Source organism: Archocentrus centrarchus, unplaced genomic scaffold (genome assembly GCF_007364275.1).
Source record: "Archocentrus centrarchus isolate MPI-CPG fArcCen1 unplaced genomic scaffold, fArcCen1 scaffold_26_ctg1, whole genome shotgun sequence".
NCBI lineage: Eukaryota > Metazoa > Chordata > Actinopteri > Cichliformes > Cichlidae > Archocentrus > Archocentrus centrarchus.
In genome coordinates, this window is record NW_022060256.1 from 2,413,673 (window position 1) to 2,439,153 (window position 25,481).

At 39.8% G+C, this 25,481-nt stretch overlaps 1 protein-coding gene across 2 annotated transcripts in view; it reads left to right on the forward strand.

Annotated features, from left to right (window-relative positions):
* The first annotated feature begins 2,898 nt into the window (after positions 1–2,898).
* The window catches only part of top3b (DNA topoisomerase III beta), a 29,150-nt gene continuing 6,567 nt past the window's right edge, over positions 2,899–25,481 (forward strand). Inside the window, exons 1-14 of one of the 2 annotated variants that reach the window (XM_030723711.1) lie at positions 2,899–3,147; positions 11,126–11,257; positions 11,668–11,774; positions 12,203–12,277; positions 13,580–13,770; positions 14,165–14,321; positions 14,408–14,521; positions 14,706–14,796; positions 16,364–16,518; positions 16,687–16,792; positions 19,613–19,759; positions 21,097–21,270; positions 21,659–21,787; positions 22,026–22,175. In XM_030723711.1, coding sequence (XP_030579571.1) covers positions 3,078–3,147; positions 11,126–11,257; positions 11,668–11,774; positions 12,203–12,277; positions 13,580–13,770; positions 14,165–14,321; positions 14,408–14,521; positions 14,706–14,796; positions 16,364–16,518; positions 16,687–16,792; positions 19,613–19,759; positions 21,097–21,270; positions 21,659–21,787; positions 22,026–22,175 — 1,798 coding nt within the window. In that variant the 5' untranslated portion in view covers positions 2,899–3,077. Of the gene's footprint in view, positions 3,148–11,125; positions 11,258–11,667; positions 11,775–11,957; positions 11,985–12,202; positions 12,278–13,579; positions 13,771–14,164; positions 14,322–14,407; positions 14,522–14,705; positions 14,797–16,363; positions 16,519–16,686; positions 16,793–19,612; positions 19,760–21,096; positions 21,271–21,658; positions 21,788–22,025; positions 22,176–25,481 lie in introns of those variants that run through there. The other variant, XM_030723712.1, reaches the window with a different exon arrangement.

The window sequence follows — 25,481 nt, forward strand, 5'->3', positions numbered from 1 at the left end:
AGCACATCTCTCTTTTTGATGCTGCCTCCCCAGCACACCAACGCATAGAAGTGGATTCTAGCAGCTATAAATTGGTAGAACATTTGCAATAGTTTTCTGCAGCTGTTGAAGGACCCCAATCTCCTGAAGAAATAAAGCCGGCTCTGCCTCTTCCTGTACAGTGTGTCTGTGTGCACTGACCAGTCCAGTTTATTGTTCAGCTGCAAACTGAGGTACATGTAGGTCCTCACTATCTCTACATCAACCCCCCCAATTGAGACTGTCTGTGGGGTTGGTCCAGACCTAGGAAGTCCACTACGATCTCCTTAGTCTTGGACATGTACAGCAGCAGTTGGTTCACTTAGCACCATTCCACAGGGGGTCAGGGCAGACAGTAGCAGTTGCAGCAGAGACAGGGCAGTAAAACTGGCTATAGAAGAGATTGATTTCATTCACTCTCTTCATATTAATGTCTATTGCACTGCTGTTTCTCTGCTTGCATCCTGTGATAGTCGTCATACTGTCCCAAATCTCCCTCATATTATTGTCCTGCAGCTTCCGCTCAACCATCCTCCTGTAGGACTCCTTGGCCTTTTTTAAGCAGGACTTGAGTTCCCTTTGTACACTCCCGAGCTCCTCCTGGTTCTTTTCTGTAAAGGCCTTCTTTTTATTCAAGAGATCCTTGATATCACTGGTTATCCAGGGCTTCTTGCTGGTGAGGCGGTGGCCATTCCTGGAGAAACTGTGTCAGGTATGTTCAGTTTTTTTTTGTGGGATGTATGCTGTATGTGTCAAGCACATGCTAATTCCAGCTTTCCATATCCTCCAATTCATTTTTGTCCTCTGTAGTCAGAGGTGAGAAGTAACAAAGTACAAATACTTCAGTATCACACAATAAACTGCAGAGTATTTTCATACAATCTTTGTACTTAAGTAGATTTTTCAGGTATCGTTACTTTACTTGAGTATTTATTTTTCTGACTACTTTTTACTTTTACTCCCGACATTTTCACACAAATATCTGTACTTTCTACTTCTTACATTTTCAAACAGGCTCGTTACTTTAGGTTTAACACGTCTGAGAGAAGTTTTCTGGTCACTGCACCGTCAAATATGAAACGATCTGAGTCTAAATGGCGGAATGTGAGAGACAATCATACTCACGTATCCTCATCACCAAGGCTTATCGCATACAAAGATATTAAAAAGGCAAAACCGTATAATTTACGTATCATTTAGAGTGCTATAATCAGAGGTTACAGTGGGCTGGACCTTTTCCCTCCAACTATGAAACAAGGCGTGATATCTTTAATTCCTAAACTTGGCAAAGACCCTAAAGTTCTTGATAATCTCAGACCAATCGCTTTATTGAACACTGACTACAAAATTCTTGCCCTTACTTATGCTAACAGACTGAAAATAAACTTGCATAAACTTATAAGTGATTCTCAGTCAGGCTTTATGAAGCATTCATAACAATACATGCTTAGTACTTATAGTACTAGTATAATTATTTAATATGATGGTTTTATTTTATTTCTCAACTTTTATAAAGCCTTGGACTCAATTGAACATCCTTTTATTTTTAATTGTGGGCATACAGAAAGTCTGAAAGATCAGTCAATCAATCTTTATTTGTATGGCAACAAATCACAACATAGTATAAACTGTAGTATAGCAGTATAATTAAGCCTTTTCAGCTCTTTATTTGTCATCTGCTTCCCTCTGAGTTCCTACAGAGGGCCACACACAGTGTCCTTTGCTCTTCTTTCTCTGTCCTGTGCATTCCTCTTCTCTCCGCAATGGCTTCATTGACTCTGGCACTAAGATCGTCAGGTGACAAGGGCTGAGCATAGGAGTGGTCCTAGAAACAATATGAATGAAATATTTTAGTCACAGTCCATTACAGGGTTGTGTATGTGTGTTCATACGTATGTCTGAAAGAGTAAGAGTGGGGAGGTGGTGAAAGGGGGAAGGGGTATGTATATAACCAGGGGCATGATGCCCACAGCTGTTTGAAGCATAGCTAGCACTTAGTGCTCACAACACTGTGCAAAAGGCAGGGGTTTGGTCAGTTGGGTGAGCTGGAAACAGTCGACTGCCAGGGTCTCTAGAGCCTTCTTTGAGGTCTGAGATGTCAGGGTAGCTCTACCCTAAATTTATGGGTAAAATGTTGACATTATCCGACAACCCTCCCCCCGCGACCCTGGACAGGATAAGCACAAGAGAATGGATGGCTGGATGTGGCTAATATGTATACAGAAAATCAGAATAAATAAACCCAGTCTTAAGTTATAGGACTGTAAAACTATAATTATAAATTGACAATTCTGGGCCTATTGAATAAACTCAATCTAATCTAGTGTGGCGATATGATATTTAAAAAAGTCATTAAAGCGTACCATAAAACTTAGGGCAGACGCGCAAAGAAAATTTTAGCGGCAGCTGAGTTGCGGCTCACTTGACCGCGATAATTCATAGCGGGACTCACAGTATTAAAGTCAGCAAATTCTGTTTTCAAAATCTTTTAATGTTTTTTAACTAAAACAACAACAATTATTCAGTCTTATCTGTGAAAGGTAATTCCATGTGATCCGGTTTCGACTGTAAAACCGGTTGAACAACTCCGTACACCACAAGAGTGAAACATCTCTGTTATGTTATGTTTGCCACAGCCAATATGGCGGCGGCGTTGACGTACGAGTCATCGCGGAACACGCCGTCTACTTACGTGTATTTATGCGGCCAACCGCTTCCATCCGCGAATCCTTTCCTTCGGCCCTGAAATCTTTCACTGACAAAATAATAATAATAATAATAATAATAATAATAATTATAATAATAATAATAATAATAATAATACTGAAAACAAAAAAAAGGGGGGGGAAACATGACGTGACACCGGAAGTAAATCTCGTATCGTATATATGGCTATTCCAGCAGTTCTTTAGAGTATTTTAGCTGATTATGTGCGAAGGGAAGAGTTTGTCTCCATTGAAGTATTTTTTGCTGGCAGGGTTGGATCAGGTTTGCGGCAGTAAGCGAGCATTACCCTGACACGTGCAGTGATAGCTGTGAGCTGTTCTCACTAATTCAAAATGAGGACTGTGTTGATGGTAGCAGAGAAGCCGTCCTTGGCTCAGTCGATTGCCAAAATTCTTTCGAAAGGTGGGTACAGTTTTAAAGCTGTTTAATATAGAGTGAAACTAATTGACCAGCCATTGATAAGCTTTGCCGTTAAATGATTGGGTGTTGCGTAGGTTAACTTAATGAAAACAATGAGTTAGACTAGTTAGGCCATGGGAATGAAAGTATTAGATTACTGTTCAAGAAAATCTTTCTTTCATTATTTATTATTAAAAAATGAAGACTAGTAAAATTGTACGAGGAAGTGAAAATAAGAGGAAAGTGGCCTTAAAGTATTTCTGTGGGCATTTCCTACTTGCTAGATAAAGATGTTTATTCGTTATTGTGTGTTCATAGATGCGGGAAAACGGGCTGAAGACGACGATTTTGCTGTGTTTTTGTGCCAGACTGGGACCGCTGATAGATTTTCGTTCAAAGAATGAATTTTTTTCTGAATAATGAAATATTTTGGTGGGAGTAATTTAGATATGCGAGCGGTGGGCAGTAATCGAATACTTTTATTCCCATGGCCTTAGAACTGCTTGAAAGTCTTTGCATGACATTTATCAAAGACAGCTAAGCTGGGACAGAGCTTCACACTCAAAATCATTGCCTAACCATCATTGATGCTGCTTTGACTTGTTTCCCAGAATTGGATATTTTCTGTTAATGAAATTGATCAGTTTTGATCAGCCAACCTTTCGGTATTAGATGACTGGCCTCTTTAAGAAGATGCTGCCTAAATCTGGTCATGAAGGATCAAATCAGCCTAGCTGGCTGGCCAGTCTTGCTTTGCAGAGTAACCTCAATGATGGTCCCAATATTGGAATTCATGATTTGGCTTGAATAAGTCAAGATAATTTAATATAAGTCATTGTACATCTTTAAATGCAATTTATTTTACATTTGCACAAGTTGAATCACGTGTTTGCATTTAATAACTGTTATACATTCATTATCATTTTGAAATAGAAAATTGTTATACTGTTCAGATCTGAAAACTTTCTCCTTTCCTTTTCAACTCTCTTGTACTTCTCTCTCAACACCTTTGTTGGGTGGTATTTTTAAACCTTATTTAAAGGGGACATGAAACACTACATGTATAAGAACTAATTAACTCCATGGAGTCCTTCTCTAAAAAACTCTCATAGATTTAACACTGTCTGTGAAGCTGGATTTAAGAAATAAGTGTTTAAAGTTGAAGTGTAGCACCATCTTGTGCCAGTACAGAATGTAGCATCACTGGGTTGGTTGGTTGCCGCTAATAGATTTGCATTAGTTTATGTGCGCTAACTAGTGACTGAAACGATAACTCAGTGGAAAACAAGTAAACTAAAACTAAAAAGCAGCGTAAGCTGGGTCACTCTGTGCTTCCCCTGGCCACAGCAATGAGTTTATGTTAACACCAAGCTGCACTGAAATGGGAAAATGCAGCTATTAACCATAATGTCCAGGTTCATAGAGCACTTTATAAAAGAGGACTGTGTGGGGGAGAGCCTGTTTGAGTCACAACACTATTTTATGCAATTAAAGTCTAATTCCCCAAGCACATCCAAACAGTTTACAACATAACAGATTACTACATGTGCAACACACCACAAACATAACTAAGTTACTTACCAAAGCACAAATGGGAATTCTAACATCCATCAGCATGCTCGCAGAAAAAAAAAATAATAACCTCAGCGTAAGAGATGCAATGCTTTTTGAAGACCTCATTTCCTTGTTTTGGTTTAGAAATTCCTATCTCACATCATTGCACTAGTAGATTACTTCATGCTAGAAGTGAGGAAAAGCAAAACCCAAATATAAGTGAAGGAGAGTGTATCGGAGTTTCTTTTTCCTGTGGACATGCTGATGGATGTTAAGATTCCCAGTTGTGCTTTGGTCAAGTTTTCTGAAAATCTTGTGAGTCCAATAACTCAAGAAAGATGCCAGCTAGAATTTTCAAATTGCTTCGATAGATGCATCTGCTAAAACTCTCAGAGAAGTTAGTTCTTACAATGATTCCAATCACAGAAAATGAAAGTCTTCTCAGTGGTTTATATTTATTATAATTTTAGCATTTCTTGTGCCTGGTTCTTACTTGAGACATTTGATTTTGAATTGATATGGTGACTAAAGTCCTTAAGGCTCACATTCACCCCATTAAGCTCTACTGAGACCTTCTAATTATGTGCAGTAGAACTTGTGCTTCCAGAGGATTCGTGCCACCTACAGACTCTACTGCCAGGAGGCTGAGGAGAGCACTGGTGGCTCACAGTGTTTTTATACAATACTTAATGTAAAGCAGTATTTATATTATTTTTTTTAAAAATGTCTTAGACTGGATCCCAAGTTATACAGGAAAAGTGTTTTGATAACCAGGCTGTTCAAACACTACATATAGACATAACATTGAGACCACATAATGTCAAGTGTTTTGTAATTGCTTTAATAAGTTGTCAGCAGGTTTGCAATGAGTGATGACTTTTCAATATTCTCTGGAAAACAACAACAATGAGTGAAATGGATTATTTCTCAGCAAACACATCTCAACCCAATGCTTTGTCTGAACAAATGTATATTGTTAAAGTTTGCCAGTGTCCTAAGCTGACATTAGCGTGCTCAGTCCTGTTCAGCTGTGTCTGGACATGGCACATAGACATGCCACAGTGATAAGCTCAAACTCCAGAGAGTAGCTGGCTGAGGGGAAGCAGCTGGGGTTTTTCTTGAGGACAGGCATCCTCAGGGATACAGGAATGGTCTCCAAACCAAATTCACTGTCAAGTCCTCTGCAAGAGTGGCCGGTGTGGCAGCTCGCCTCATGGATGACCTGAGGCACCCGGTTCAAGTCGATGTTTTCACTGGTGAGAGATAAGGAGCAGGTCGGGTCAGAGGCATTTGTTACTTTAGTGTAGTGGTTCTTAAACTTCTTCCATCATGCCCCACTTTGCCGGATAAAATCTTTTAATGCCTCATGAGAAGTGAGGTCCGGGACCCTGCGCCCCACAGTTTAAAAAACACTGATTTAGTGAGTTAATGTAGTAGACAAGTAGGCAGGTAGTATACTGTTTATCTGCGGAACTGTCCTTGTCTAGGTATTGAGTTACACAACAGCAAATTTGAAAACACCTTAAGAAAAGAAATACTTATTTTTAATTTGTTTAAAAAAGAAAATCAATAGTTGCAGCATTAGTTTATACTTCTAGATTACACCAAGTGACCAATCCAAATTTCAGGAATTTGGTGGAGAGGTAAAACATGATTGAAGAAAGAACCCATTCAGTTTGTCCCAAAACACTTCCTGTAAAATAACAAAATAAGGCACTGTCCTTCATGTTCTTGCTCCTTTGGTTCCTGTTCAGTCAGTTGTTGCTTCTAGGGCTGCCCTCACTCATTTGTTAGTGCAATTACCTGACTTTCCACTGACATTTATGAGATTAAAAAAATGTATGTATCTGAAGTTCATGAGAAAGTGGTTTGAGTTCCAAGACAGAATGTCACTGTTAACACTGTGCTGCACTGCAGAGAGTTAGCATCCCCTGCCATGTCTGAGGCTGACAGACCTTGACAGTTGCTTGCAGAGGTTGTGCGGCGCTTTCTCTGGGTGGTTCTTTACTCTCTCAAAATGGATTTTACACATTGGATTATATGTTGTGTCATACTGTGATCTTAAATAGAAACCAAGGCTTTTTGATTAAAAAATGACCAAAATTACTTTTTCTGGTTATTCTATTTCTAGTTTTGTCCAGCCAGCAGGCCAAATTTTAAATTTCCCAAACTTGAAATGATAGACCAACTCAGTGTTTGATTTATTTATTTTTTTAAACCATTATGTCAGCCACACAGATTATTTGTCCACTGAGCAGTTCAACACTAATCTCTTTGCTAGCTAAAGTTTGTGTTATAACTTAAAGATAAGTGACATGTGGGATGTGCACTTACAAGTAGCTCCAGGTCGCAATGCTGCGCTCGTTGATGCGGCTGGGCAGGTTGACCAGCTGGCTGTGGTAGTCCTGCAGGCTGTAAGTGCAGAAGGATTCATCCACACACTGGCTGCTCAGTGGCAGGGCCACACATCTGTGAAGAGCCAGCAGGCACAGCAGAAGGACACGCAGCTGCTAGACACAGAATCAGAAAGTTTGTGTTAGTATGGACTGAAGTGAGTTTTCTGTCAGCTGTCCCCCTATTTGGGTAACCAGAAACAGCACCAAATTTCTAAAGGTAACAAATGCAGTGAGACATCTAATACTGGTCAAACATAACTGAATAGTTCCTGATTTAAGACTTAAAATTCCTGTTTTATGTTTTTAGGCAGTATTTCACCTTTGGCTTATTCTTAAATTTATGAAGTTGTCTAAGTCATGCTCATATTTCTTAAAGAACAATATTAGAAGTTTTTTTGTCTGTGCCAAGTGTCAGATATTCTAGCTCCACACGTGTTGAAAAACATCCAGCCCTACTTTTGCCTTGATATGATGTATCGTCTGAGCTGTGCAGATATGGAGAGGTAGATCGCTCCATAGTTTTGGTGCTGATGCTGCAAAAGCTTGATCACCTCTGTTTTAATCTAGTTTTAGGCTGACTGTCTGTCTGACTGCCTCACACTGCTCAAAGACAGCTCTGCTGGACGGAGGTACAGATGGGTCTGTTTCAGCCTGAGGTGATGAAGGTCTGAGAGCAGAAATGTTGTCCACAAAAAATTAAAGTTTTCGCACAGTGCAGGACAGACCTCCGCTTGGTTTACATCACAGCAGACAGTAATAGTTCCAGATTTCATGGCCATAGATGAAAAATTCACTCAGATAGGTATTTTAAAATTTTGCAAATGATGAGATAGGGATTTTTTTTAAGTTGTGAAATTTTTTTTGGTGACCTTGACCTTTGACCTTGAAAATTAAATGATGTTCTTGGGCTCCTAAGGGATAGCTTTTTGAGTTCTCTTGCTGACAAACAAACAGGAGTGAAAACATAACCTGTCTCCACATGAGTCGGTGAGGTAATAGATGTCAAGCCTAAAGTCTGTCCCTAGGCTACTGCTTCACATCAACACCCCAGACATTATCAGAGGCCCAGCTTTTAATTGTTTTTACATTATGAAATATGGTATAAGCTCTTGGGCAGCACGGTGGCGTAGTGGTTAGCACTGCTGCCTCACAGATAGAATACCATCTGGAAGGCCTGGGTTCGATTCCACCTTGGCCCAGGCCTCTCCCTCTCTCTGTGTGGAGTTTGCATGTTCTCCCCGTGCTTGCGTGGGTTTCCTCCGGGTACTCCGGTTTCCTCCCACATTCCAAAGACATGCACTTACTGGGGTTAGGTTAATTGGCTACTCTAAATTGCCCATAGGTGTGAATGTGAGTGTGAAAGGTTGTCTGTCCCTCTGTGTTGGCCCTGCAACAGGCCGGCAACCTGTTCAGGGTGTACCCTGCCTCTCGCCCTATGACAGCTGGGATAGGCTCCAGCCCCCCCGCGACCCTGACCAGGATAAGCGGAAGCGAATGGATGGATGGATGGTATAAGCTCTTCATATTGCACAATTCCATATACTGAGCAGCTGGTAGGTGATGTCAGGCATTCAATTCAATTCAGTTTTATTTAAATAGCACCAAATCACAACAAACAGTTGCCTCAAGGCGCTTTGTATTGTGGGTAAAGACCCTGCAATAAAACAGAGAAAACCCAACAGTCAAAACGACCCCCTATGAGCAAGCACTTGGCGACAGTGTACTGGTCTTATACTGCTACTAGACAGTCCTAAAAATTCTGTCGAGTACTTCTGTAAGTTGGGCACATAGATTCATACAGTTATCTTATGCAGTCAAGATCATGTCTTCAGAGGCTGTCTAATAAGCTAATACATAAAATATGTAGAAAATGAATGTTAGTATTTAATATTAGTAACCTCAATAATGAGCCTGAATATTGCATTAAAGTAGAGTTGAAAGAATATGAAACATCTATAAATCTGCTAGTCTGTTCTTTAAAGCCCAGCTGAGTGTAATGTAGCTGTGAATCAGTCAGCCTACTAGCACCAAAGAGGCAGCTTACTTACTTGGAGCTGTTCCATGGCTGAAGCGTTTCGCTTGAGATTGTTGCGATGGAGCTTATTTTTCTTCTTTGTTTGGTTGTCACTCGGTTCTTTGGCTTGGAGTCAATCTGTGAGCTGTTTCTGGACCTGCCTCTATATATGCACCCTGTTCTTGGCTGGAGTTCTACTTGCCTATGTCTGTATTGTTGATTGGATTGTCCACATCACAGAGGCTGGATTGGCTTTCGTGTCTATGTGGGGTGGGGATATATATTAGTTACCATCATAATAGTTTGTGTCCAAGTTCCTGTCATTAGAATTCAGCCTTGAGAGACTCATTTTAGTCATTAAGGACATCAGCATGCACCACTGAGTTCAGGTAACCAATGAAAGGATGCTCGCTCACCACCACCACTAATGGCTGCTTGTGTGACTCATCAGCAATTAGACTTCAGTATGAGAAAAGAACAAAAAAGTTAAGTAATTTTTCCGTAAAGTTTTTAAGCCTGATTCAAACGTTAATTTTTTTTAAATCTATGCATTATTCTATGAAAAATATAAACTATTCAGTACACATAATGAAAACAAAGAATGCTTGCATCATGACAAATGACTGTCTTGCTGAAATTTGACTTGTATCAATGCAGATTATTCCTGATATACTGAATGTTTTGGGACTGATGCAGGTTTTAAGGATTAAAGATTCCTATGTCAGTGGATATTTTGTGTATCAAGGATAAGAAACGGCAAACAATTAGGTAATTTTTAATTTACTTCATGTAAAGAAGTAAATGAGTATTTCACAAATTAGCTGAAACTTATAATGAAGGGTCAGCTTGACTCCACAACTGTCTGCTCAGCTGTGGTGTTACTCTGCTACATGTGCTGCACACAGTGTTGAGAATACTGAAAAACATTTAGCTGGATAAACTTTTTGATGACAATTTCCAAAATTTCTCAAACATCTTTTTCTGCATTATGCTCTGTAAAAGGGGAGAAAGTTTATACATATATAAAAAATATATTGCCATATATCATACTACACCCTGAAATTAAATGGTACAAGTCAAACCTAAAGTCTGTCCAGATGAAAGAGTTTCAAGGAGAAAACAGAGAATGGAGAACAAACTGTCAGTAGACAGTATTGCTAAAGGTTCCCGTCTCACGGCTTCAGCTGGAATGGGAATGCCAACACATCTCACCCCGAGTGTGTCATCTAATTGGAGATTACATTCGTGGCAACTGAGCATCTCTTTTGAGAGAAACTCTGCCTGCTTGAAAAGACTGCTGGCTCTAAACCAGAGGCAGCAAGACTGTTGAACTGGGTGAAAGTGTTTGATGGGGCAGATATGTGCTTCTTGAATAGCAACACTTGCAGAAAAAGTGCAGGTGTTTTGCTAGGTCCTGATGCTGCAGATGGGTTGTCAAAGGTGTCCTCGTCTGATGGTACAAATAAATAAATAAAATAATGACGTGAAATTTAGGCAGTTTTTCACAGAGTGAAGATGAAGAGGAGTGGAAAGACCTTTGAGCCAGATGACATACCCATGGTGTGGGGATGTCTAGGAGAGAAGGCAGTGGAGTTTTAACCAGATTGTTTTAACAGAATCTTGAGTGTGAGTGTGAGAGAATGCCTGAGGAATGGAGAAATGTTCTGTACTGATTTCCAAAAACAAGGGTGATGTGCTGTATTGTGCAAAACTTGTTGAATATGGAGCTGCCAGGAAAGAAGAAAAGAGGAAGACCTCAGAGAAGATTAATGAATGTAGTGAAGAAGGACATGTGATGGTCGGTATGACAGAAGTGGATGTTAGTGACAGGGTGAGATGGAGGTAAATGAACCGCTATGGCGACCCCTAAAGGCAGCAGCAACAGCTGCAATAGCTGTTTGAGCTATTGTATTTGTATTCAGGTATAACATGGGCATTGAAATGTTTTGAATGAACTTATGATTAGAGGCTTGTAATGATAATATAACCGTGTAATCTGTCCTCTTTTTTTCTGTAGGAAACTGTACAAGTCGTAAGGGGCTCAATGGAGCATGCTCAGTGCACGAATACACCGGCAGTTTTCAGAGCCAAACTGTACGCTTTAAGATGACTTCTGTTTGCGGGCATGTGATGAGTCTGGATTTTATTGGTGGGTATTCTCTATGTTGGGTCCTGCTCAGCCCTTACCTAAATTTTCATTGCTTTTCCCCCTCCTGATTTTACAGAGGAGAAGCAATTAAAATGAATAGAGGCACTCTTCTAAAATAATCCAGCTCAGAACACCAAGAGCTAGAGGTGACAGGCAATGAAGGGGTTATTTGGGGTTTCTTAAAGCACCATTGTGTAGAAAAGCAAAGGCTCACACAGTGTAGTATAGCATAAAACAGTGTTAAATTAAATTTCTGTTCTTTCATATCACTGGAGAGATCCACTTATATGAACTATATAGTTAATACTGGTCCCACAGCAAGTGTAGTAAATTGGTAGGACTTTGCACTGTACTTAGGTTATCTGATTACTTTACCAGCTTCTTTTTTTGTTTTTGTCTTCATTTTCAAGGGAAGTATAACAACTGGGATAAAGTGGACCCTGCAGAACTCTTTAGTAAAGCTCCTACTGAAAAAAAGGAGGCCAACCCTAAACTCAACATGGTCAAGTTCCTTCAGGTAGGTTGACTACGTCATTGGTATGACGAGATACTGGTACTTGCTGCCTTCTCTATGACAGTGTCATGCCTTGTGTCTTTACAGTGCTGTGAAAAATGTATTCCAGATTTGTTTTAGCTATCACAAGCACTTGCCTGCAGTTCTTGCTGCCAAGGGTGGCACAACCAATTATTATGTTTAGGGTGCAATTGCTTTTTCATACAGAGCCAGGTAGGTTTGGATAGCTTTTTTCCCCTTAATAAATGAAATCTTCATATAAAAACTGTATTTTGTATTTACTCGGGTTATCTTTGTCTAATATTAATTTTTTTTGATGATCTGAAACATGCAAGTGTGAGAAATATGCAAAAAAAAAAAAAATCAGGAAGGGGGCAAATACTTGTTCACAGCACTGTATTGTTAACCCCAAGTTTGTGGTGTCATATCAGGTTGAAGCCAGAGGCTGTGACTACGTGGTTCTATGGTTGGACTGTGACAAAGAAGGAGAGAACATATGTTTTGAGGTAATTCAGGTCCCATTTATGCATTACATTAGGCTTTAAAACTTTTTGATAAAACGTATAGTTAGAGCTGAATCAGGTGACCCAGAGCCAAAAGTATTTGCTCATCTGCCTTCACACACACACATGAACTTGAGTGACATCCGATTCTTAATCCATACTGTTTAATATGATGTTGGTCCACCCTTTGCAGTTATAACAGCTTCAACTCTTCTGGGAAGGTTTTCCACAAAGTTTAGGAGCGTGTTTATGGCCATTCTTCCAGAAGCACATTTGTGAGGTCAGACACTGATGTTGAATGAGAAGGCCTGGATCACATTTTCTGCTCTAATTCATCCGAAAGGTGTTCTGTCAGGTCGAGTTCAGGACTCTGTACAGCCCAGTCAAGTTCTTCCACACCAAACTCAAACATAAAATTACACGTTCATATACCTTAAACTGGTGCCAATCAGCAGTCAGCCACATGGAGCATGTCAAAAAGCAAACAGGTGACAGGGTTCGGGCCAGCGGTTGATCACCTGGCACTGTGCCTTGCTGAGATGCTGTCGCACCGGGCTAAGAGTTTAAGCAGATAGCCACTATCGTAACAGATAGCTAGCGATTCTGCCATTAGCTATCCGTTGTTCGGTACGTTTGGTCAGTACGAAGAGGGCCACGCCCCTCCTGGTCGTATGATCCCGCCAGCCTGTGAATTTTTTCTGGATAGAACCCTGGGTGAACTCGGACAACACTGCTGGCCAAAGACACGGTGATTGTAACATAACTATTGTCATGGTAGTCTCTGGAGCTTGAAAAAGGGTGACTGAACTTTTTTTTCTTGAAGACGTTTCACCTCTCATCCAAAAGGCTTCTTCGGTTCGAAAAAAGCCTTTCGGACTACTATAACCTGCAGTTATACCTATACAAACATAAAATCATGGTACCACGCTGGAATTCACTGAGCTCCTCAGACTGACCTATTCTTTCACAAATGTTTCTCGAAGAAGTCTGTGTTTCTAGGCGCTTGGTTTTAGACACCTGTGGTAATGATTGGAACACCTGAATATAATGATTTGGATGGGTGAGTGAATACTTTTGGCAAGATAGTGTATGTTGCTACAGGCCCCAGCTGCTGGGAGACTTCCCATGATGCACTCACTGTTTTTACTCCTCTTATCACCCCCAATGTATTAATATGCCACTACTGCATGCCATTAATTTTTTCTGCACTTTCCTGTTTTGTCCTGTTTGTGTTCATTGTCTTTATGTGCTCCTATTTTCTGCTTTCTCTTTTGCCTCACCCGTCAGTGACTATTTCTCTTCCAGGTACTGGATGCCATTCAGCCAGTGATGAACAAGGGAAGTATGAGAAGCATTTACCGTGCCAAATTCAGCTCCATTACCAGCACTGACATCTGGAACGCCATGAACCGCCTGGGAGAGCCCAACCGCAATGAAGCTCTGTCAGTAGATGCACGCCAAGAGCTGGATCTGCGTATTGGCTGCGCCTTCACCCGGTACACTGCTGTCTCTACCCACTCACAGCTATCTACTGATTTCAAAAGATTTCAAAATTACAATGCACATAAAATATCAGCTAAACTCACCTATTTTGAGCGCATGTGTAAGGATTGTGTGGAAAATGCAAGTAGAATCAAAAGGTTAGTTAAAATCTCACACCTTTAAACTGTACTCAATTTAAAATAAAAAAAAAAAAAAAAAAGGCAGAGGTGACTAGAAAATGCTACAGTGCTCTTTATGTGTGATTTCATCCCCATTCAAAGCCAAGTTCATCTGCTCATACATTTATAAAATTCCACAATCTTTCCAAACATGATTGATTACAGCTGATCAAAGCTATTGATAGAGTTCATCTAAGCCTTTTTTTTTCTTGCCTAAACTATTTTTCAGATTCCAAACCAAGTACTTTCAAGGCAAATATGGCAATCTAGACTCTTCCTTAATCTCATTTGGTCCATGCCAGACCCCAACGCTTGGGTTCTGTGTGGAACGCCATGACAAGATCCAGTCCTTTAAACCAGAGACTTATTGGGTCCTCCAGGCAAAGGTAAATCACTGCTTCTGTTCCCTGATACACTATCAAAGTTTGCCTGCTTTTCTGTTATATTGTCAGAGGTGCTGTACTTTTGTTAGGTTTTCAAAGGAAAGGAGAGCCCACTGATACTGGACTGGAACAGGGTTAGGGTCTTTGACAGGGAGGTGGGTCAGATGTTTGTCAACCTGGCCAAGACATCCAGGGAGGCCCAGGTAAGAATAAAATCCTGACTGCGTCATGTGTAGATGATGTCTACTGTTTCGCCAGTTAAAATAACTACAAAGAGAACTTCTGCTTCATAAGACATTTTCCACTACTTCAGCCAACTCTCAGCCAACCTGAATTATAACTAATCTAGGTCAACTTGCTTAAGCAGGTGTCTTTTCTCTCTCACAGGTGGAGTCAGTGAGTACGAAGGAAAAGTCCAAGCAGAGGCCTCAGGCCTTAAACACAGTGGAGATGCTGAGAGTGGCCAGTTCAGCCTTAGGTATTTACATTTTCATCAGCTGTCATTTCTCCATAAGTATAAGAAGAAGAAACTGAGGGTGTAGGTGTGAAAATCCTCCACATACATACGTTAGAACTACGGATGTTAATCATGATTACATTGAAACTAATTCAGATAGAATTTAATTGGGTTTTACGAGTCCAAACAGATATGTTAGGTTGCCTGGTGATTCTAAACTGGCCCTTATATGTGGACGCAATGGAGGAAGTTTGCTGTATGGATATGTGATGTACTGTAAAGCATTTTGAGTGATCAGTAAGATTAGAAAAGTGCTATATAGATGCTAGTCCAGACCTTTCACCAACTGAAATTTTTATTAAATTTGGGCTCTTGGTGACACACTCATTTGGTGTTGACTCTCACTGCAGTATTCTATAACTTCCTGTTCCTGTATCAGTGCACAGTGTTGTTTTGTGTAGCTTGATTAATTTTAAATCTTTAGATAACAGCTCATTCACAGTATAATTTTCATGTCCAAAGCATACTCTCTGTAGTGTAGGTGTGGGCAAAGGTAGCTTAGCCACTGTTAGCTCTCCCCCCAGCAGATTGTCCAGAGCAGCCGGGAAATCCAGCAGGCTGGGCGACTGTGACTGTGGTAAACAGAAGCCCCCGGTAAACCATCAACCCGTTCACATTTCAAATAGTTTTTTTTCACCACTTGGCGACACACCCACTGAGGAACAAACTCTGATTATTGGCAACTCTGTTTTGAGAAACGTGAAGCTAGCAACACCAGCAACCATAGCTGATTGTCTTCCAGGGCCCAGACATAGAAGGAAATCTGAAACTGCTGGCTAAGGATGAACATAGATTTGGTAAAATAATAATTCATGTTCACAATAATTGACACCTTTCAGTTGGAGGTTACTAAAGTTAATATTGAATCGATGTGTAACTTTGCCAAAACAATGTCAAACTGTAGTTTTCTCTGGACCCCTTCCCAATCAGACCAGGTATGATTGGGGAAAACCTGGTCTTTTTTAGGAGACACAGCATCCACTCCACTTTGGATGGAGCAGCTCTCATTTCTAGAAGTCTGGCCAAACTTATGAAACCCCCCAAAACAAACTATCCAGAGTTGGGACCAGGAAGCAGAGTTGGTGTCTTACATGTAGGAATAGATTGTCTAACATCTTTGCAAATGTATGACTCAGATTGTCTAAGATGTGCTAATGTTTAACATGAGTTTGGCCGTCACACCTATCAGTTATGTAATATAAGATATCTTAACATGATTCAGTGCTAAATGGCATGTTTTGTTGTAGAGTTATTACATGTGATATGAAAGATTTGCTGGGTCTGGCCTTGTGGCAGTAGAGGTAAATGATTCTATTAGAGAAGATACTCCACTGCCTTTCCAGTAAGTGCAAAAGGTGTCCAGGATTGTCCATGATGGGTAAGAGTTGTTCAGGGACCTCTTTTACACCATGACTTCAAGTGTGTCTAGTTTTCAGCCAGCAGAGCCAGCCTTCCTGTATAGTCAATCTTCTAAAAGAAGAAAAGTGTGAAAGAATTAAAGTGAAAATAATGTGATATTGTGTTTCAGGCATGGGTCCCCAACATACCATGCAGATTGCTGAGCGCCTGTATACACAGGGCTACATCAGCTACCCACGTACAGAGACGACCCACTACCCTGAGAACTTCGACCTGAAGGGAACACTGAAGCAGCAGACCAACAACCCCATCTGGGGAGAAGAGGTGAGGACATTCATTCAAGACCAGCTGTGTGTGTATACATAAACAGATTCATTGTATTTATGGTCTTAGGAAGGCAGTTAGAAAATAATGTGATTGAAAATGGATATTTGGATTATGGATTTTTTTTTTTTTTTTATAATTTAAAAAAGCTTTTTAACTGTCCATCAGGTAAAAGCGCTTCTTTCAGCTGGAATAAACCGACCCAGGAAAGGCACTGATGCTGGAGATCATCCACCTATTACTCCCATGTGTGCTGCCTCAGAAGCAGAACTGGGTGAGTAATACAGGCAAATAAATGAACAATAGGAATATCACCTGTGAGAGATAATAAGAGAAAGCTGTTTTATATCATGTTCTTATAGAATATAATGTACAGGGCATGGCCTCAGAGAGCCATAGTGCAATAGTGTATGCACATTTTCTGTTAATACATCTGGGATGTATTTTTCCTACTTTTGTTCCTGCACTAGAACAAACTAGTCACACAGTCACAGTCCGATGAACGCAATGGGAGCCACTTTGTGTTCAGTATCTTGCCCGAGGATACTTTGGCATGCAGACTGAAGCAGCCTGGGATTGAACCTTCCGATTAGTAGATGATGTGCTCTACCTCTTGAACCACAGCCACTCCATCCCTGTAAATTTTAGTGCAAACTAATCCTGCACTAAACTGCCAAATATTTTCATGCAACCCTTGAAAAACACAAATTTTCAGTTTATCAAATGAGCAGTGAGCAATCCTTACCTTTTTAAATATAATATCTCTTTCTTCATCTCACTTTTTTTATCTCCCTGGAAAATACAGCAGCTGTACCTTTAGTTAACAGACACACTGTGTGACAAATTGCACAGAAACAGATTGTGTGTTTGCTGGTATTTGTTGAGCATTTGGAAAAGTTGCATTTTGAAATTACCTTCCACTAATAAAACAAAACATCACTCCCTTTATGCTCGCTCCTCTTCTAGCTAGATGCTGAAATACTGTGACCACTACTAATGGATACTGCACCAAAATATGTTTCAGGTTGGTCAGGCCCACTTTAAACCCTGAGTATAGAGCTATAAATGATGCCTAAATTATGTTTTTGCCTTTCTCATCTCTTTGTACACGATAAGACCCAGTGATAGTATTGTTTTTTTGTGTTATCATTCCCTCTGTTCAGGCTCAAATTGGTTTGATGTTTGAAGGCACGCAGTGATGGGAAATAAAACCTTCCCTTGAATGTCTTAAAGTTTAATTTAGTTACAATAACAACATCAACTTTTAGTATTGACTCACACAACACCTCCTGTTGCATAATACAATACAAAAGTACAAATTTTGGTTTTGGGTTCATTTCACTCACGTTGTCTTGCATTCACTACCATAGTCTGACATTTTTTCCTGTCAGAGTTGGACAGCTGTTGTTTGGAACACCTGCCAGTTTGTCCCATTTCAGCCCCAACCTGCCCAAGCATGCACCTACCTTCACGAACAAATCACTCCCTGTCGTAGTCCCTTTCATTGAGAAGTTGAGGATTATTTTGTTATGTCCAAGGATTCAACGTTGAATACTGTGAATATAATTTACAGGTGAATAAGCAAAGAGTGTGCTTTGGATAAAACATATGAAGAGTACATCATGAAATAAATTATCTAGAGTTTTATAGTTAATCTAGCTACACAGGGTAAAGTGTGTTCATATTCATATGTCTGTTGAGGCGTCTGTTCCTGAGGTTTTTACCTTTTCAGTCAATCGACTCCAAAACCACAAGGAGTTGAGCCATGGAATTTGGCATATGTGTTCTTTACTATTCAAAGATGTGCAACATCAACTGGACTCTGTATTGTATTTTTACTAACCCAGGGGTGACTAAAAATATTTGGAGAAAAGTTTAGGGCAAGGTCTCCAGAATAATTTTGCTGAAGGTAATAAGAGTTCTGCTGAAGGGTTTTCTGTGAAATGGGGCTGTAATGTTATTCTGAGTTCTATATTTATTTTAGATTTTCATTAATGTCTCTGATGTCTTTGGTTCATGTATGAGGAATACACCAGTGGTATCCAATTTTCCTGTGCACAGTGGCTTTTGATGCACTGACACCAGCCTCAATCCCAACTTCTTGAATCAAAATATCTTGAGAATGCTCATAAGGATGCATATTCCCTGTTGCGTATGCACATTTTCCTACACATTTTCCTATTTTCCATTAATATGCTTCTTTTTTCACAATATTCAGCTTTGTTTTGTTTTTTTGGAGATAGATGTGTACATACTAGATGACTCCCAGGAGATACTAAACTGAAAATGTGCTATTATCCTCATTTGAAACTCCACCCACCCATAAATGGTGAGCTTTGTACCATATGTAAGACTGTGATTCTTTAGGATGCGTTTCAAAAAACGGTTGGACACTATGCAAAATGTAAATAAAAGCAGAATGCAGTAGTTAGCAAATGATTTAATAGCGCAAAGACAACATATCAGATCTGGTGAACAAACATTTTAACATTTGTATAAAAACTTCTAACAGTGGACTGACCTGTAGGCCTTTAGATTACTACACTGATAACTTCATGTGTACCCATTCTTACTGATAGGTTCAGATCATTTTAATAACTCAGAGAACAAACACACAACTCTTTTCAAATTTGCGCAAGGAGGAGAGATCCGTTCCTTGAACTCAGCTCGCGGCTGAGCGGAAGTTATCTGTCCCAAAGGACTGCTTCCTGCGCAGCGCTTTTATTCGGACTTTCACAATAAGATCACGTGGGTTACACCAAACGCAGTTTACGGCATGTAATAAACAACATTCTTGGCTTTTTCCTTACCATATATGGTAGTAAGTAACCTGTGGAATGTGCATGTAACATGGCATATATGAGACACGTATCCTATGTGTGTGTTCTCTGCAGGCTGAAAACAGCCTGCAGGTAACTACAACTTCCTTTGTAAAAAATGTCACCACGTGTTTCCATTTCAAACATAAAAACAACAGTATCATATGTACATAAAACAACTTATAGAAAATATACAAACAGAAGATGTGATAATTCATAATAAACAGAATGGAATTTATACTATAACTCCAACACTTACTTTTCCTTTTTCACAGGAAGTGATGGCTGGCGGCTGTATGAGTACATCACACGGCATTTTATTGCCACTGTTAGTCAAGACTGCAAGTACCTACAAACGACTATAGAATTCAGCATTGGCACAGAGGCTTTCTCATGTAGTGGAAGAACCCTTATATCACCAGGTAAAACTTATTGTTGTTTCGCAGAATTTAGCAATACTCTGAAAACTGTTGTATTACAAGTAACGCTGTTATTTGCTTAGTGTATTTGGAGTGGTTGCTTGTGACTATGTAGCTTACAAAGATGCCATGACATCATATGCTTTCCTTCTGGTGAACAAAAGTCAACAAAATCTATCGTATCATGTGGACCTCACATGATATCATAGACAACATGGTGGAGTTACCCAGATCCAGTTCTCCAATTTTGAGGATTTGACACCAGTCTAGATTTTGTAGTTCTTAACAACTATTTAAGAATAAATCTGCAAATAATGTCAGAGCAGTGAGTTCTTAAGCCCTAACATATTTCACACATTACTTGAAAAGTTGGTGTGAAATAGTGTAACCTGACTTCACAAATGACAAGCTTAAACCCAGTTTGTATAAGGTTGGAAAGTTTAGATTTAAACAGAAAGTAGATAAACCGAACCAAAATGATAACGATGTTAAATATTTATTTTCAAAAAGTTACCAAGTGCTTTACAAGGGAGGATTGAAAAACAAACAGCAATAAAATGTTTAAGAAAAGTTAAAGTATTCCTTTAATTATAAACAAATGAAATTCAATGGAAATAGAAATATTAGACAAATGAATTTGAAAATGATTTACTGCACATCTGTGAGCTGTGAAAGTACAGTGACTTTTTCTTTCACTACCTTAAGTGAACCCATTGTGCAGTTATAATTGCAACTTGATGTGTGCGGTTCTAAAAAGTATTGTATCATGCAGCATACTTTTTCTCACAGGCTTGCCAGAGTCCTATGGAAACTTTCAATTTCACATAACTGCATGTAAAATGAATTTATAAAAAACTGCAATCTTGGTCTTATTGGCCCACTAAACATTGTTCAAACAGCGTTCTGACTTGTCTATGTGACCTTTAGCAAACTGCAGAGCACTTTTTGAACTTGATGATGGACAGGAACTCCTCGTTTGTGCATGTCGTGATACACTTCCTCTAAACACGTCTTGTGAAGATCAGACTTTGTTAGGTCCCCGTTCTTTACATTAAGAAAAGGCACCTGATTACTGTTTTACCTCCAAATCAACTGCAAATCCTTGAGGTTTGCATTGTACACAACAATATATAATAATAGATCATTAATTTTCTTCAATAAATAAAATACCAAAAATTATAATTTAGTCTCTTTTCTTTATTTGGGTTCCCTTTGTCTACTTCTCTGATGTATGAAAATCAGATTATGGCTTAGGTCATCTTTGCAGAAATATGCAAACATTAAAGGACAACTGTAACTGCTGCCAACTAATCCTTGCTAGGTGTATATCCTGTTTACAGGTTACACGGCTGTGATGCCATGGCAAAGCATCCCTCTGGAGGAGGTCATACCGGCATGTGAGCATGGAGACACTTTCACAGTAGACGAGATCAAGCTGGTGGAAAAACAGACCAGCCCACCAGACTACCTGACCGAGGCCGAGCTCATCACCCTCATGGAGAAACATGGCATTGGTATACTTCAGCACTGCTCATTTATATCTTCTAACTGAAAGTGTTTGTAAGGGAGGAAGCGACTTATGCACATCATTTGAATTAAACCTAATTCTGTATAAGCAGAACAGCTTGTCTATATCCATAACGTGGACAAAGTGTGTGTTATCGCTTCATATGTGGTTATAGTTTGATTGTGTGCTATTTGGATACAACATGACTGCCAGATGCCGGACACTCAACCTGTCCTCTTTTACCCATCTGCATGGATGACTCATATATTTGTTAGTCTTTCAAGAAGAAAAAATAAAGATTTCCTGCATGACAGCATTTCTTTGCCTGGGAATAATCTAAAATAACAAAAAAACAAAAACAGTTTTCTAGATATTGGTGTTCACTCTCTCTCCAGGTACCGATGCTAGTATCCCAGTCCACATCAATAACATCTGCCAGAGGAACTATGTGACGGTTGAGAATGGACGCAAGCTGAAGCCAACCAACTTGGGCATAGTCCTGGTACATGGCTACTACAAGATAGGTCATTTGCCTTAAATTACTCTGTATTCTCTTAGACGTTTAATGGACTTGTGGCTCGTCAGTAGTGGAGGGTTTCTAGAACATAGCAGATTTATCTTTGAAAACTATGGTAGCTGATGCAGGTACTTTCGTATAATCAACTGATCAGGATATGGACCACAGAGTGGTCCAGGTCATTAAAATACAAGAGTATTAATAATAATTTAAATGTGTTGGGCTGTGTGGGTGTGGCTTTGCAGATGCAGAACTTGTGCTTCCCACTATACGCAGTGCAGTGGAGAAGCAACTGAACCTTATTTCTCTGGGTAAGGCCAACTACCAGCAGGTCCTGCAGCATGCACTAGACATCTTCAAGAGGAAGTTTCACTACTTTGTGGATTCCATCACCAGTAAGTTCTCTGGAGCCACAGGAACAGTGTCACAAGATCCTTTAAGGTATTATCTGGTACGAAGGGGCATTCTGTAAATCACGGTGCCGGAGGGCATTATGCATAGTTATTATCACACTTCCTAAACACTGCACTTGTGGTGTATTATACAGCTCTGGGTATTGCCAAAACTCACATGCAGGTTAATCTGTGTAGTTTGTTTAACTACAAACATAACAACGGTTTAATTCATAGTGTAACCTTCATGTGCTTTATCTAAAGCACGCTTTCTGCTGAATTGGCTGCAAATTAAATCCATAGTATTCACTTGCCAAATGTTCTCTTTAAACAGCTGGCTGTCGGAGTGGTGTCCAAAGAACGATGTGGGCTTTATAGATGATTCGGAGATTAGGATGGACGTATCCATCCCACACTGGATGGAGCAGCTCTCATTTCTAGAAATCTGGCCAAATTTATTAAACCCCAAGAAACGTGACTATCCAGGGTTGAGACCAGAAAGCAGAGTTGCAGTCTTAAATGCCACTCTGCAGCTTCTCTCCTCCTGTCATTCCCCCAAAACCCCATCCCCATAGACTGTCTGCTCCCAGACCACCAAAATACGAACCAAAAATGAGCAAAAAGATGAATAAATAATAAAACTTTGTAGCATCCTCAACTCTGCACCAACGAGTAAAACCGTTAAATGTGGACTACATTAGGTCTTTCTCTTTGAAGTCCCTGTAAGTAAATGTTTTATGTTTTAAGTAAATTAATCAACATATGGATTTATTCTGCCTTACAGAGACCCGGTTACAGCAGGATGAATATGTCACTTTAAATGAATCAAGTCATCCTAACTGTCAGCATCCTTAAAGCACAGGTTGAGGAGGAGTAGCAGCACTTCTTCCACTCCAGCTTCTTAATCAACCAAAGACCCAGACAGAGTTTTAATTCATCTGAAAGCCTGACTCTTGGTCTTGTCCACCCTAATTGGAAAACTCAAAAACCTATAATATACCATACACCTGGCCCTCAGTTACTCAGTTTCTATCTGATTTCTCAGACTTTTTATTTGATTTAGTGCTCAGTTCAGATAAAATAATTATAGTGATTTTTACATCCATGTAGCTGACCGCCTCAACACTGCATTCAATCTGTTATTACAGATTAAATACACTCTGGATCTTGTTCTGACATATGGCACAGAAACCGAACATTTAACAGTATTCTCTGAAACCCTCTTTTGGCTGATCATTTCTTAATAACATTTACAATAATTGATTATACATCAGTGGGGAATAAATTTTATTACAGTAAATGTCTTTCTGAAAGTACTTAAGGATATAATTCCTCTTCTGTTATCTTCTTCAATGCCATGTGCTGACACAGTTGGTTAGAGTATTGTAATTCTTTATTGTCAGGTTGTCCTAAAAGGTCCCTGAAAAGCCTTTACTTCCAAAATGCTACATTGAGAGTACTGATGGGGACTAGAAACAGAGAATGTACTTCTCCTATATTGGCTTCTCTTCATCGGTTCCCTGTTAAATCCACAATTTAATTTAAAATCCTTCTTCTAACATACAAAGTCTTGAATAATCAAACTCATCTTACTTTAAAGACCTCATAGTACCATATCACCCCAATAGAGCACTTCACTCTCAGATTGCAGGCTTACTTGTGGTTCCTAGGATACTTAAGAGTAGAATGGGAGGCAGAGCCTTCAGCTTTCAGGCCCCTCTTCTGGAACCATCTCCCAGTTTGGATTCGGGAGACAGATACCGTCTCTAATTTTAAGATTAGGCTTAAAAAACTTATTTTGATAAAGCTTATAGTTAGGGCTGGATTAGAACCATCCCTTGGTTACGCTTTAAAAGTCTTAGGCTGCTGGGGGGGCTTCTCATGATGCACTTTTTCTTCTTCACTCACCTCTTTTCACTGTGTTTAGACATCACTCTGCATTTAATCATTAGTTTTTATTAAAAGCTGGCTCTTTTCCACAGTGTGTCTTTAGTCCTGTCTCCCTCCTCTCACCTCTCAACTGCTTGCAGCAGATGGCTACAATAGAATGCCTTTGTCATTATACAGAATGTACAATGAGATTGGAGGGCCACTCCTGTTCAGTGCCATGCAATATAAAGTCACACTTTCTAAAATATAAAATAAAACTTCTAAAAATATAAAGAAAATAAATAGAATGTAAAAAAAATATTTACACTGTAAAAAAAAATAAAATAAGTATATACATATAATAATGAAGATGGGTGAGTACTGCACTTAGTGAATGAATAGTGGATGTTGCACATTATAGGGGTGATATTGTTCGGTATGAATAATATAATATTGTGCAGAGATGTGGGTATTGCACAGTGAGAGTGGGTGAGTGTCTGAGTTCAGGGTGGAGATTGCTTTGGCAAAGAAACTGTTCTTGAGTCTGTTTGTTCTGGCTTTGGTGCACCTGTAGTGCCTGCCAGAGGGCAGCTGGTCAAACAATTTAAAGCCCGGGTGTGAGCTGTCTTTGATGATGTTTTTGGCTCTGCTGAGGCAGCGGGAGGTGTAGATGTCCGTCAGGGAGAGGAGAGGGCAGCCAACGATTCTTTGTGCTGTCTTGACTACCCTCTGAAACCTTCCCCGTCTGCCTCAGTGCAGCTGCCGTACCATACTGTGATACAGTACGTCAGCAGGCTCTCAATGGCTGAGCGGTAGAACTTCCTGTTAAAAGGAAGTTTTTCCTTCCCACTATCACCAAGTGCTTACTCATACTGGGTCATCTGATTGTTGGAGTTTTCTCTGTATTAGTGTAGGGTCTTTACCTTACAATAAAAAGCACCTTGAGGTGACTTGTTGTGATTCAGTGCTATATAAATAAAATTGAATTGAATAGATCAAAGCATTAAATCCATCCTTCCTTCCATTTTCTTTTCCACTTATCCAATTCAGAGTCATGGGGGGGGGACTGGAGCCTATCCCGTTTGTTGTAGGCCAGGAGATGGGACAAAGCCTGGGTTGCCAGTTGATTGTGGCGCTAACACAGAAAGATAGTCATTCATACTCACATTCATAATTACAGTCTTTGAACTTTGGGGGGAAGCTGGAATACCCAGAGAGAATCCACATAGGCAGGGAGAACATGCAAACTCTACACAGAAAACCCTCTTAGCAAAAAGTGCCTGGGTGGATTCAGACCCAGGACCTTCTTGCTAACTACTGCACCATAATCCATCAAGAATATTCTCTACAGACCAGTAAATACTGAAGAAACCCAAATAAATCCAGCACTTGAAATGATGATGATCATTTTCTCACACACACATTCTGGAAGAGTCTTTA